Source organism: Sinocyclocheilus rhinocerous, unplaced genomic scaffold (assembly GCF_001515625.1).
Source record: "Sinocyclocheilus rhinocerous isolate Xijiao unplaced genomic scaffold, SAMN03320098_v1.1 scaffold958, whole genome shotgun sequence".
Taxonomy (NCBI): Eukaryota; Metazoa; Chordata; class Actinopteri; order Cypriniformes; family Cyprinidae; genus Sinocyclocheilus; species Sinocyclocheilus rhinocerous.
This window is the reverse complement of record NW_015650342.1, coordinates 402,523-414,968: the sequence shown is the minus strand read 5'-3', so window position 1 is coordinate 414,968 and position 12,446 is coordinate 402,523. Positions and strand designations below refer to the sequence as shown.

Here is a 12,446-nt window from a genome sequence, read left to right as displayed (position 1 = left end):
AAACTGCTTGAAGCTAGAGGAATTATTTCCAATTGTATTTATTACATTTAGATTTAATAGAAACAGTCTGAATTGGGTTGTAAATTCCTGTCCAACTCAGTAACCCCAAATAAGAAACTAGTAAAGCACATCTTTATAAACTAGAACAGGTAAGAGAGTTATAGTCACATTGTACAGTGTGCAGATGGAAATAAGACAGGAGTCTTTACCTTCAACAAGATCTCCACTGTAAATATAGCAGTGAAGGCATAGTCAAAATAACCAAGAACCTGCACAGAGAACGCAACAGCAAAAAATTCAGTCGGTTCAAGTTATTTCATTTCCGCAGCTCCTTCACAATCCATGTTGTTTCAAAGCAGTAATAGCTTAAAGCTGTTTAAGTGAGCAGCCAAATAGGACTGTGCAAGGTTGCAGTAGCAAAAGAAAAATGAGAAAAATGAATCTTGAGAGGAACCAGACTCAGCTGGAGGAGCCCATCATCCACTGACATTACAATGTGCATATGCTACATATTACCTACCTAGTTATTACTCTCTAGTTAATAGCCGTGTTAAATGTTAAACCTGATTAAGGTTAATGCTATCTAGATGATATTATGTGTTCCCTGGATCAGTGAAATGCTTCAGTAGGTAAATAGTGAATCTGCATTTGAAGCATCTTGTGAATTCCTGTTTGGAAATAATTACTCCTTCAAACTGTGAACGTGAAAATAAGGTTAAAAAGACTCTAGTTCAATGAGTCTAAATGACGCTGCATAACTAGGATCTTGTGTTCAAAAGAAGAAATTCCAATTTTCCTCATATTTGTGAATTTTACACTATTCAAAAGAACAGATGACACAGTGTTTTGATCGTGCAGGTTTTACAATGTTTCGGGCAGAGAAGTTACGGATGGGGTCCTCGGCTGCCAGCGAGACAGAGCTCAGCATGATGAAGATGAGGATGAGGTTGGTGAAGATCTGATGATTGATGAGCCGATGGCACGCCACACGGATCCTGCGTTACAGACAGAGATCAGACGGACAACAGTGTGTGAGAATGAACAATATGGCAGTCCAAAAGATGTTTTTGAAACGCCTTGTAAAAAAGAAGCGTTCTTGTTTGTATTAGAGGTGTGTATTTGTAATGTACTTCCAATCTTAAAAGTATACTTGAAGGTTATGTAAAAATAATAAAATATAAGTCCACTTAAGTGTACTTAAACTAAACTTGCACTTCAAAAAACTAAACTTTGTAATAGTGTCAGATTAAAAGCATTGAAGTACATTTAAATCAGTACTTTAATAATCTTTTGTTGTGCTTGTATGTAAAAGAGCAGCGTGAACATTCTGCTAAACATCTGCTCTTGTAACCACTGAAAAAAGAAAGTGTTCACAAGCATATATATCCCTTATTTGTTAAAAAATGGTTCTTGTTCTCTTCTTTTCTGCATATTTACAGTGCCTTGTGAAAGTATTCATACCCCTTCATTTTTTTCACGTTTTGTTATGTTGCTGCCTTATGTTAAACTGCTTTGAATTACTTTTTTTCCACATCAATCTACACTCCATACACAATAATGACAAAGGAAAAATAGAATTGTCACAACTTTGTAAATCTATAAAAAAAAATCTATATAAAAAAAAAAATAAGTACATTGCATTAACTCAGTACTTGGTTGAAGCACCTTTACAGTCTCAAGTCTTTTTGGGTATGATGCGACAGGATTTGCTCATCAGCATTTGGCAATTATCTGCTATTCTTCTCCTCACCTCTTCACCTCACAAACTCAAGCCCGGACTACATGCTTCTGTGAACCTTCAATGCAGCAGATTTTTTTTCTGAACTCTTCCCCAGATGTGTGGCTTGACGCAATCCTGTTTCTGAGCTCTACAGGCAGTTTTTACCTGAGGGCTTGGTTTTTGCTCTGATATGCATTATCAGCTTTTAGACCTGATATGTGTGTCTGTCCAAATCATACTCATTCAATTGAATTTGCCACAGGTTAACTTCACTTTAAGTGCAGTAACATCTACATGCAATATGAATGCTCCTGAGCTAAATTTCAACTGTCCCAGATAAGGGTATGAATACTTATGCAATGGAATCATTTAAGTTTTTTATTTTAAATAAATTTGCAAATATGTTAAACACCTGTTTTTTGCTTTGTCGTTATGGTGTATGGAGTGTAGATTGATGTGGGGGGGAAAAGTAATTTAAAGCAGTTTAACATAAGGCAGCAACATAACAAAATGTGAAAAAAATGAAAGGGTGTGAATACTTTCACAAGGCACTGTACTTCTGCTGTAGCTTGTGTACTAATCTAACTTCTACTTTAAACTTGCCATTTTGCACTATGCATATGTTATGATAAATTGCTTGTGATATTCCACATTTGTAAGTGACTTTGGATAAAAGTGTCTACTAAATGAAAAAATGTAGATGTAAATAAAGTCATACTGATTTGGAATGGGGGTGACCAAATGATGGTAGAGGTCTCATTTCTGAGTGAACTTTAAAGATTTGTATGACATACGGGTTGGTGTTGCTAAGGATGAAGAAGGCGCTGCCCTCTGGGATGGGTGGCATCTTTTCTCTGAGGTTCAGCTCTGACAGCCTCAGCGGCCGCTGGCCTGATGGTACCTCGGGCTCATCTTCCTCATCCTCCTCTACATACAAACATACAAACACAATCACAGTGATCAGCTGACATCACTGGAGCTCATGTGCAGAGCTGAGTGGTAAACACTATTAGAGGTTCACCTGAGGAGTCAATCATGTCCTCTGTCTGATCCTGATCACCCTCCTGATCACCAGATGCCTGCAACCAAAGGACCTCAGTAATAGTGATAATGTAGAGTCATCTGCTCGTTATAACATAGTAAACGTCCTGATATTTTGGTCAGATTGTCCTACCAGGGCTTATTGGGCATGAGCACATCAATATTGCGTCCTTTTTCTCACGCCGAACAACAATAATTACTGTATTTGCATTACTGTAAGGGGTAAGTTAGGTTTAGGGTTTGGGGCAGGTGTAGACGTTAAAGGGTTAGTTCACCCAAAAAGGAAAATTCTGTCATTAATTACTCACCCTCATGTCGTTCCAAACCCGTAAGACCTCCGTTCATCTTCAGAACACAAATTAAGATATTTTTGATGAAATCTGAGAGCTCTCTGACCCTCCCATAGACAGCAAGGATACTAAAACGATCAAGATCCAGAAACATAGCAATGACATCGGTAAAATAGGGGGTTCAACCGTAATTTTACGAAGCTACGAGAATACTTTTTGTGCGCAAAGAAAACAATAATAACATAATTGATTCAGCAATTCTTCCGCCATTTTGGAGCATACCCCAGAACGTAATCAGCGTTGTTTACGTTTAGCATGCGCACTGTCTACCGAACATGATTACGTTGATTACGTATTTAAAATATCTGAAGATGAACGGAGGACTTACGGGTTTGGAATGACCTGAGGGTGAGTAATTAATGACAGAATTTTAATTTTTGGGATAACTAACCCTTTAATAAAACACAATCTAATAGGTAGAAAAATGTATTTATTGTTGGTTTCCGGCCTTAGCTGTATCCCTTCTTAGCCACAACCCTAAACTACACATAATTACTGTATCTGCATTACTGTAAGGGGTAGGCTTAGGGTTGGGGTAGGTGTAGACGTTAATAAACCATACTTTGAAAGGTAGAATTGTACTACCTACTGTTTTAATAGGAGGTAGTAAAATCTGACAGGGTAGCACAGATCGACAGAACATAAACCCTGTCAGGGTGGTAGCTTGACCCTCAGCAGCTTCTTGTGATCATGTTCAGTATAGCCACTTAGCAAAGAAATAAACACATGACTAGTCAAGTACTCCAGAGAGCCATGTCACCCACCTTGACGTCTCCATCGTCACCATCTCTCGTGTGTATGCTCATACTCCTGCACAAAACACACTCTGTACGTTAGCAGATGTTTGTGCTCAGTATCTGAATGAAACGCTTCTCAGGGTATCAGAGAGGAGCGCTCACCTGCTTTTCTTCCTCTTGTTCCTCTTCTCTTCCTCTTTCTGGGCTGAGTTCAGACTTTCAGCATCTGCCAGGTTATCCACAGCAATGGCCAAGAAGACGTTCAGTAAGATGTCTGATCAGACGTGTTAAGAAATTAAAAGGAGCACATTCAGTTCTCTCCCGATCAGTATTAGAAAGCGAAAGATACATAGTTATTGTAAGTGTACAAACGCCATTTGCCATTTTCTTCCAACTGTTGCTCCACCATGCAGAAGTTCAGCTGAGCTCAGTCCAAGAATATGTCGGGTCCCTTTTTATATTCCATATTTTTAACTACTGTGCATTTGAGCATTTGGTACAATGTAGAAGCCTGTGGAACCCAAATTAACTTGGTGTGGCATTGGACAAGTTTGTGTGTGAGGGAAAATACTGATGTGTGCACAGGAAAAGAATTACTTGTGAAAATACAAATGTCTAATTTACTCAAATTTATTTTATGCTTTAAGGTACAGAATGTTATTTGTCTATTGAAGATAAATGGCTTACAGGTGCAGGGTTGAATATTTTCAATGCTTTTTAGTTGTATGTGACAGGAAGATAAAGCACTTCCGTTGGCCTGCTGCAATAAATGCACCAAGGTAAAGTCAGAAGTGTCATGCTTGTGTGGGAATGGTAAAAACGCAAGATAGAATCATACTGGAACAGGACCGAACAATCTGCATTGCCCTCTACCTGTGGGATTTTGCAGGAGAAAGCGGGACAAAACATAAAAGAAATAACTTATTTTTAGCGGGACATAAAATCAATCCCACTCAGACCTCCATGACTATGTACTTACTGTGTACTTAATGTTCTGAAACGCTTGTCAGTTTCGCATTTGCTGCCAGCGAGGTTGAGATATGGGTCGGGTCACTTCATTTTACTGCGGATTTGTTTATAAACAAAGAATAATTTGATTAATTAACGACTAAATTGGATCCGACAGTAATGCCGCAACACACAAATGTGAGTAACTGTTTTTATTACGTGATCACTATTGCTTTGTCTGTTAAACAGATCGTTTGCTATGTATTGTGTTTTTGACCTAAATCACAGCAGCGCCCATCTGTGAAGGACGTAGACTGTCAAACATACACAATTGTTAGCCAATCACAGCAGTGGGCGTTTACTTCCGAGTCTACAATCCTCCACGCCTATTCAAACAGAGCGTTCTGATGAGGGGGGTCAAAACAGGACAGAAAATAGCCTATTACGTTGTTTTTTGATGTAAAAATCTCAGAGAACAGTACAAAATAATAAAAAGGGCAGTTCATGACCTGTTTAAGAAATGCGGTTAGACACTTTTCAGAATGCAACAATGTGTGAAATCAAAATTTGCGTTTATGTTTTTGGTCACTTTAGGCCTCAAAATGTACAAAGTTAATTTCATTGCCCATTGTCTCTTTAAACATATGCTTTTGCTTTCATCACTACAAATCTGCAGAACAGCTTTAATTTCCCTCTTCAGCTTGAGTTCAGCTGCTTGTTTGGTCAGTTCAACACAGTCTGAAGAAATCTTATACAGTAAGGATGTGACTTCAAACAGGCTAAACAGAAGAAAAGATACAGTTTCCACAGATGAAGAGGATGATGAAGTAGATGCACACAAGCATGCCTGAGGAGGAGGGGCCCCCATATGCCATGATCCCATCATACATGACTGTATTCCAATCCTCACCCGTCAGGATCTGATGAGCAAGAAAAAATGTACAGATTTACAAATGGTTATTTGACAACACATGTTCTACTGGCTGGATATGCTGCATCTAAAGCTGTTTCTTTAATAATTGTACATGCTGCTTTCATGCAAACTTAATGTTCATGTTGTAAACTATCCAAATATTGCCAAACAAGCTATACATTATATTATATGCATAATGTGTGTGATTGTAACAGACTGATATAATACATGGTATTTTATGATTACAGCAGGTATTTGCTAAGTATTCCATGGTACTTCAAGGAATAGCACAGTACTATCATTCATACCATGGTATGTTATGGAAGGCAGGGGCAGAACATGAACAAGTCTTTGAACATGCATGCATGTTTGTGTAAATGAAAAACTACTGTTTAAAAGTTTGGGTAATAGTACAGACTTACACAAAAAAAGATTTAAAATAAACAATGTTCTGTTGAACTTTTTTAACTTCCAAAGTATCTTAAGAATGGTTGAGCACCAGATCAGAATGATTTCTGAAGGAGCATGTGATACTGAAAACTGGAGTAATGATGCTGAAAATTCAGCTTTTCCATCATATGAATAAATTGAATTTTTTATTATATTAAAATAGACGGTTAAAACAGTTGTTTTAAATTGTAATATGTGACCCTGGAGCACAAAAGCAGTCTTAAGTCGCTGGGGTATATTTGTAGCAATAGCCAACAATACATTGTATGGGTCAAAATTATCCATTTTTCTTTTATGCCAAAAATCATTAGGATATTAAGTATGATCCATGAAGATATTAGGTAAATTTCCTACCGTAAATATATCAAAACTTAATTTTTGATTAGTAATATGCATGGCTAAGAACTTAATTTGGACAACTTTAAAGGCGATTTTCTCAATATTTAGATTTTTTTACACCCTCAGATTCCAGATTTTCAAATAGTTGTATCTCGGCCAAATATTGTCCAAACCATACATCAACGGAAAGCTTATTTATTCAGCTTTCAGATGATGTATAAATCTCAATTTTGAAAAATTGACCCTTATGACTGGTTTTGTGGTCCAGAGTCACATATTATTTCACAATCTTACTGTTTTCACTGTAGTTTTGATAAAATAAATGTAGTCTTGGTAAGCAATACATTTCTTTCACAAACACTAAAAAATCTTACTGACTCCAAAGTTTTGAACGCTAGTGTACACACAGACACACACACCTGAAAGACAGTCAGCAGGGCTTGAGGAAAGTTGTCAAAAGTGCTTCGTTTGGTAACAGTCTCGTCAAAGTTAAACTTCCCTCCGAAGAGCTGCATGCCAAGCAAACTGAAGATGATGATGAAGAGGAAGAGCAACAGCAGTAGGGATGCAATGGACTTCATGGAGTTCAAAAGAGATGCCACCAGGTTACTCAGAGCCGCCCAGTGACTAGAAACAGAAAAAAGACTCAATACAATCAGCACCATGATATTTTAGTTATTAGTCACATATTGATTATAGTCATCAAAAAACAACATCTGTTACAACAATTTCAACAGAACTTTGGCTTGTATTTTGATTTGTATTGACTCTTCGAGAGCAATCCTACCAGGACATGTCTAATCTAGCTTACTTATTTTAACTGGCCCTGCAGTAAGACTTTTTTTGTACAGAAGTACAAACACATGATGTTATGCACCAACTACCCATATATTTCAGTTTGATATGTTCCATATTTTGACTACTGACACATCAAAACACATCAACAGTGAAGTGTGAGAAACAAATATTAGTCTGATGAGAAAGTTGGGTAACACTTTAGTATAAGGACCAGTTCTCACTATTAATTATTTGTTTATTAGCATGCCTTTTATTAACATATTTGCTGTTTATTAGTACTTATCAAGCACATATTCTGCATGACCATATTCTACATCCCTAATCCTACCCAATAACTAAACTAAACTATTAATAAGCAGTAAATTAGGAGTTTATTGAGGCACAAATCATAGTTAATGGTTTGTCAATGGCGAGATTGGACCTTATAATAAAGTTGTCATCCTGTCTTTACAGTGATATGAAGGCAGCATAAGAAACCAGCTGATCATATGCGCTGTTTCTCACCGTGTGACTTTAAAGATTCTGAGGAGCCGGACGCAGCGAAACACTGAGATGCCGAGAGGAGACATGATCTCAAGCTCCACGAGGATCGTCTCCACAATGCCTCCGCAAACTACGAAGCAGTCGAAGCGGTTGAAAAGTGACACAAAGTATGCCTGCAGCCCCAGACTGTACATTTTTATCAGCATCTCGCATGTGAACAGGGCTAACAACACCTTATTAGCCACACCTGCAGACAAACACAACAAGAACAAATGAGATATACATGTAATCTATCTGAGCAGTTTTGGTTATCATTTTTTTTCAGTCATCAAGCTTTGGTAACACTTTATTTTGATCGTCCCTTTAGAGCATTCTGCTGACAATATAAGTAACTTTGCACCTACATGTCCACAAACAACAACAAGAGTATAGTAGACTTGTCTGATTAATATCTGCTAACTCTTTATTGTGATGGTGCCCCAACAGACCTTCTACTGACTATAAGTAACTTTGCAAGTACATGTCAACATATTCTAACCCTAACCCTACCAGTCTACTAATACTCTACAAACACACTAATGAGAGTTAGTAGATATTTAGGTGCAACATTACTTATAGTCAACAGAATGTGTTAAAGGAACCATCAAAATAAAGTGAACACCAAGCTTTATTCATTTTTGTGTCAACATCCAAAGGTGTATAAAGCATGAAGAGTTTCAGTGAGTTCTCACCCTGGACCTCCGTGAGCCAGTCGGGCTGGTTATAATGTTCGGATGATATTGTGAGTGTATTGAGGAACACCAGCAGAATCACCAGCCAATAGAAGAGGGTGGATTTCACCACAGCTCGACACTTCCGGCGACAAAACCTGTTCCAGCAACGCCAGCGGCTGCAGAGATAGGATGTGATTGCACAGCACTGCGAGCGCTACACACTGAACGTGTGTATTTGCACAGTTCATTTATGTGAACACATGTTGTATGCTGTTTAGAGTGTCCATGCATGCGATACGGTCAGAAGACTGTTCAAGCTTTAATGTAATGAAATGCAAAGCCAAGCCCTTCGAATGCATTCATATCAAACACAACATACGCAGCAAGCATCAAAGCGCCTTGACAGATTCACTGACACACCGCAGCACATCAACATAAAGAGCTTTAAATGTTCAAAACAACGCACGCACACACACACACACCGACATGTAGAATGATGAGCAAACACACACAACTGGAATTGAATTCAGCTTCGAACACACACTGAGCTACTGACCTGAACTTCGACTTTGTCAATTTCTGACTGAAAAAGTGAAAAATATGGCATCACTTCATGCCACGCTATAAGCTGATGAAAAAACTTCCAGCATGTGACAACTAGTTAACATTTCGTTAGAGATTCAAGAGCTGGGAGTTTCTTTGGAGGTTATCGCAGGCACAAAAGGGTGTGAAGAACTTCCCATATAGCTGTATATAAGGTATAAAAATGGTGTGCTTACCAGATGGGCCCACAGCAGACTTTCTCATCTTCTCCTGGCTTCTCTGTGTTCACAGACTCTGTCTCACTTGTGGGGATGCTTGCTGCAGAGACACAGAAAACACATCACTGTGCACAAGAGAGCCTAGCCTGCACTACTGTAATGCAAAGGGAGTGCTTTTTTGCTAACACAAACTGTAATAAAACATATTAATTTATTTAAAATGCTATAATGCTAAATTGCCCCCGCCTCTCACACACAGTACGAAGAACCATCTAAACTCTAGGCAATGCAAATAAATTCTCCTTCAGTCAATCAGAGGGCCCACAATGAGGCCCCCTCTCTGCTCCTCTCTGGTATCTTCTTTGCTGAGACCACTGCATCCTTCAAGAACATCACTGGTCAGCAAGCTGGACTGATATCTTTCTGGTCTGATTTGTTTCACTTCTGTTACATATCCTAGCTACATTCCAGCTGTGAAGGCAACGAAGTGAGCAATGATGCTCCCTGGTTATTGGAGTGCATTGTAGGAATTATTCATTCTGTGTTTTGGAACAATTATGACATTGGGACAGCTCTAGAAATCCCTGGCCAGTGCCCTGACTTATGATATACGGAGCTGACCGAGACACATACAAAGAGAATGACAAAACATGACTGATTAACAAAGAACAGCCGGACACTATTAAAACAGGAACCAGGAACAGATGGAGCACAGTCTGAACATCCTATGCACTAAAATGTATTGTTTTTAAGGTATCATAAATGTATTATTGCCTGCCTATGATATTCAACAATCCTGTGAATGTGTGTGATTTCACAAAATTTGCAAACTTTTTCCATCTAAAAGTGTAAATTGAAGAGGATTGAAATGTCATCTGCTAGTCAGGGAATGAAAATGACATTACACAAATTATACAAACAAACTGCATATTCCTCAGTTTATAACTTGGCGATCTCATATAGCCCTATTGGTCTCTGTCTGGCTTTTTTTTCTTCTAGTCATAAATGTAGTGTGTGGCCATTTTACAAAAAAAAAATCCCAAAAAGGGAAAAATCATTTTGATGAAATTTAGTAGATGTGTACAAAGACTGACTCTGAAGAGTCACACCTGGTCTCACAATAAGGAAGAAAAATAAAAAAATGTGTTGATGGGGGTCTTTGGAATTTGTTCTTTGCATGGTCTATAGGTTATAAATCTTCAAAATGGTTTATTCTCACAAAAACATGGTATACACGACAAGTATGATTATGATAAGGCATGCAAAGATATAAAAGGTGATTAACTGGAAATGTATGCAACTATATTATATAAAAAATGAATGTATTTAATAAGAATAGGCTGTTGCTAACAAATGCCAGTTAAACAACAAATACTACAGGAATAAATTACATTTGAAAATATTTTAAAATAGTAAAGATTTTTTGTATTGTAATAATAATTCACAACATTACCGTTTTACTGTATGTTTTGATCAAATAAAATAAAATGCGGTGTGTGCACCTACAGAAAACGGGGTTTTGTCTCTTGCCGCTATATTCAATGCAATGTTGTTTTAACGGAATATGTTGCTGCGCATATGAAGTGTCTGTCACACTCAAACACACAAACTGAACTAAATTTACCATGAGTCTCAGTGGACTGACTGAACGAGCCCGATTTTCCCGTGTTCTTCCTGTGGGTGAGATCGCCCAGCGTAACCCCTTCGGTTCACAAGCAGGTCACATGCATTCAAACAGAGAGGAGCTATGAGTGTCTACTGCACAAAAACACAGCAGCACTACAATACTACAACACTAGAGATAGACAGAGAGAAAAAAGAAGGAAATGAGAGAAACAAGAAGGACACAGAAGGTAGTTTTGCTGTTCTGACTCAATATTAAGCATAACAAAGCAAAGACTAAAACGAAAACTACAATCACACTTTCACTACACAGCCAAGCTACACATACTTACACTAATGCAAAGTACATAATAAAGAGGTTGGGCTACAAATGATCATTATCCTTCATTTTGGATTATACATTTTCTATTGTGGTGTATTTTTATCATCAACATAATGTTGTAACTATTGTTATTTGAACTAATTCTAGTTTTACTAAGCTCTGTGTTGTGGATTCTTGGATTTTTCCATTTATTTGGCTCTCACAATGTGAAAGTGTAACCCATTAACAGCAACCCATAAATTATTCAACTGAATTACACTTGGTTGGTAGTGAGATTTGCCTTCACTTCTGATACCTACGTAAATGTTCTTTACTGAGGAAAGGTTTCTATAGAAGTCAAATGCAATAGACAGATAGCTTTTTAATCCATCAGTGTTTGGCAATGTAATATATCTGACATAATATGTAAGTAAGTAGCATTTTCTATTATTCCGTTACAGATCTGATCTAAGTGTTTCATGACCTGAAAAGTGAAGCCAAAACATTTCGATCACCATCTGGCGGCTGGCTGCAGTATAGGTCATAAACAAATGGGACGTGAGCCAAACTCAAACAAAAGTTCTTGTCACGCTAATGTATATTCAATAAGTTTGCTTTTAATTAGTTATTTGATGCTATAAAATGGGATGTGGTGTCATGATAGTGAGATTGTGATCTGCGGGAGTATGGGCCAGATTTTGACACTGCAGCTCCAACTCACAATCACTACTGTGCAGACTCGGGGCTCCAAACGAATCACCACTGCGCAGACTTTGGCTCCAAACGAGTCACTACTGCGCAGACCCTGACTCCAAACGAATCACCACTGTGCAGACTCTGGCTCCAAAAGATCACCACTGCGCAGACTCTGGTTCCAAACGAGTCACCACTGCGCAGACTCGGGCTCCAAACGAGTCACCACTGCGCAGACTCGGGCTCCAAACAAATCACCACTGCACAGACTCTGGTTCCAAATGAGTCACCACTGCGCAGACTCGGGCTCCAAACGTGTCAAAAGAATCACCACTGTGCAGACTCTGGTTCCAAAAGAATCACCACTGCACAGACTCTGGTTCCAAATGAGTCACCACTGCGCAGACTCGGGCTCCAAACGTGTCAAAAGAATCACCACTGTGCAGACTCTGGTTCCAAAAGAATCACCACTGCACAGACTCTGGTTCCAAATGAGTCACCACTGCGCAGACTCGGGCTCCAAACGTGTCAAAAGAATCACCACTGTGCAGACTCTGGTTCCAAAAGAATCACCAC

The 12,446-nt window shown here is 38.4% G+C and overlaps 1 protein-coding gene across 1 annotated transcript in view; it reads right to left on the bottom strand.

Moving 5' to 3' along the window:
- The window catches only part of LOC107711792 (voltage-dependent L-type calcium channel subunit alpha-1D-like), a 112,774-nt gene that overhangs the window by 49,271 nt on the left and 51,057 nt on the right, over positions 1–12,446 (bottom strand). The window contains exons 10-22 of the mRNA XM_016516842.1: positions 10,878–10,955; positions 9,272–9,353; positions 9,049–9,075; positions 8,511–8,668; positions 7,801–8,026; positions 6,918–7,125; positions 5,596–5,716; positions 4,011–4,122; positions 3,876–3,921; positions 2,742–2,799; positions 2,515–2,647; positions 866–995; positions 210–269 (exon numbers count right to left, since the gene is read on the bottom strand). Of these exons, the coding sequence (XP_016372328.1) occupies positions 210–269; positions 866–995; positions 2,515–2,647; positions 2,742–2,799; positions 3,876–3,921; positions 4,011–4,122; positions 5,596–5,716; positions 6,918–7,125; positions 7,801–8,026; positions 8,511–8,668; positions 9,049–9,075; positions 9,272–9,353; positions 10,878–10,955 (1,439 nt within the window). The remainder of the gene's footprint in view (positions 1–209; positions 270–865; positions 996–2,514; positions 2,648–2,741; positions 2,800–3,875; positions 3,922–4,010; positions 4,123–5,595; positions 5,717–6,917; positions 7,126–7,800; positions 8,027–8,510; positions 8,669–9,048; positions 9,076–9,271; positions 9,354–10,877; positions 10,956–12,446) is intronic.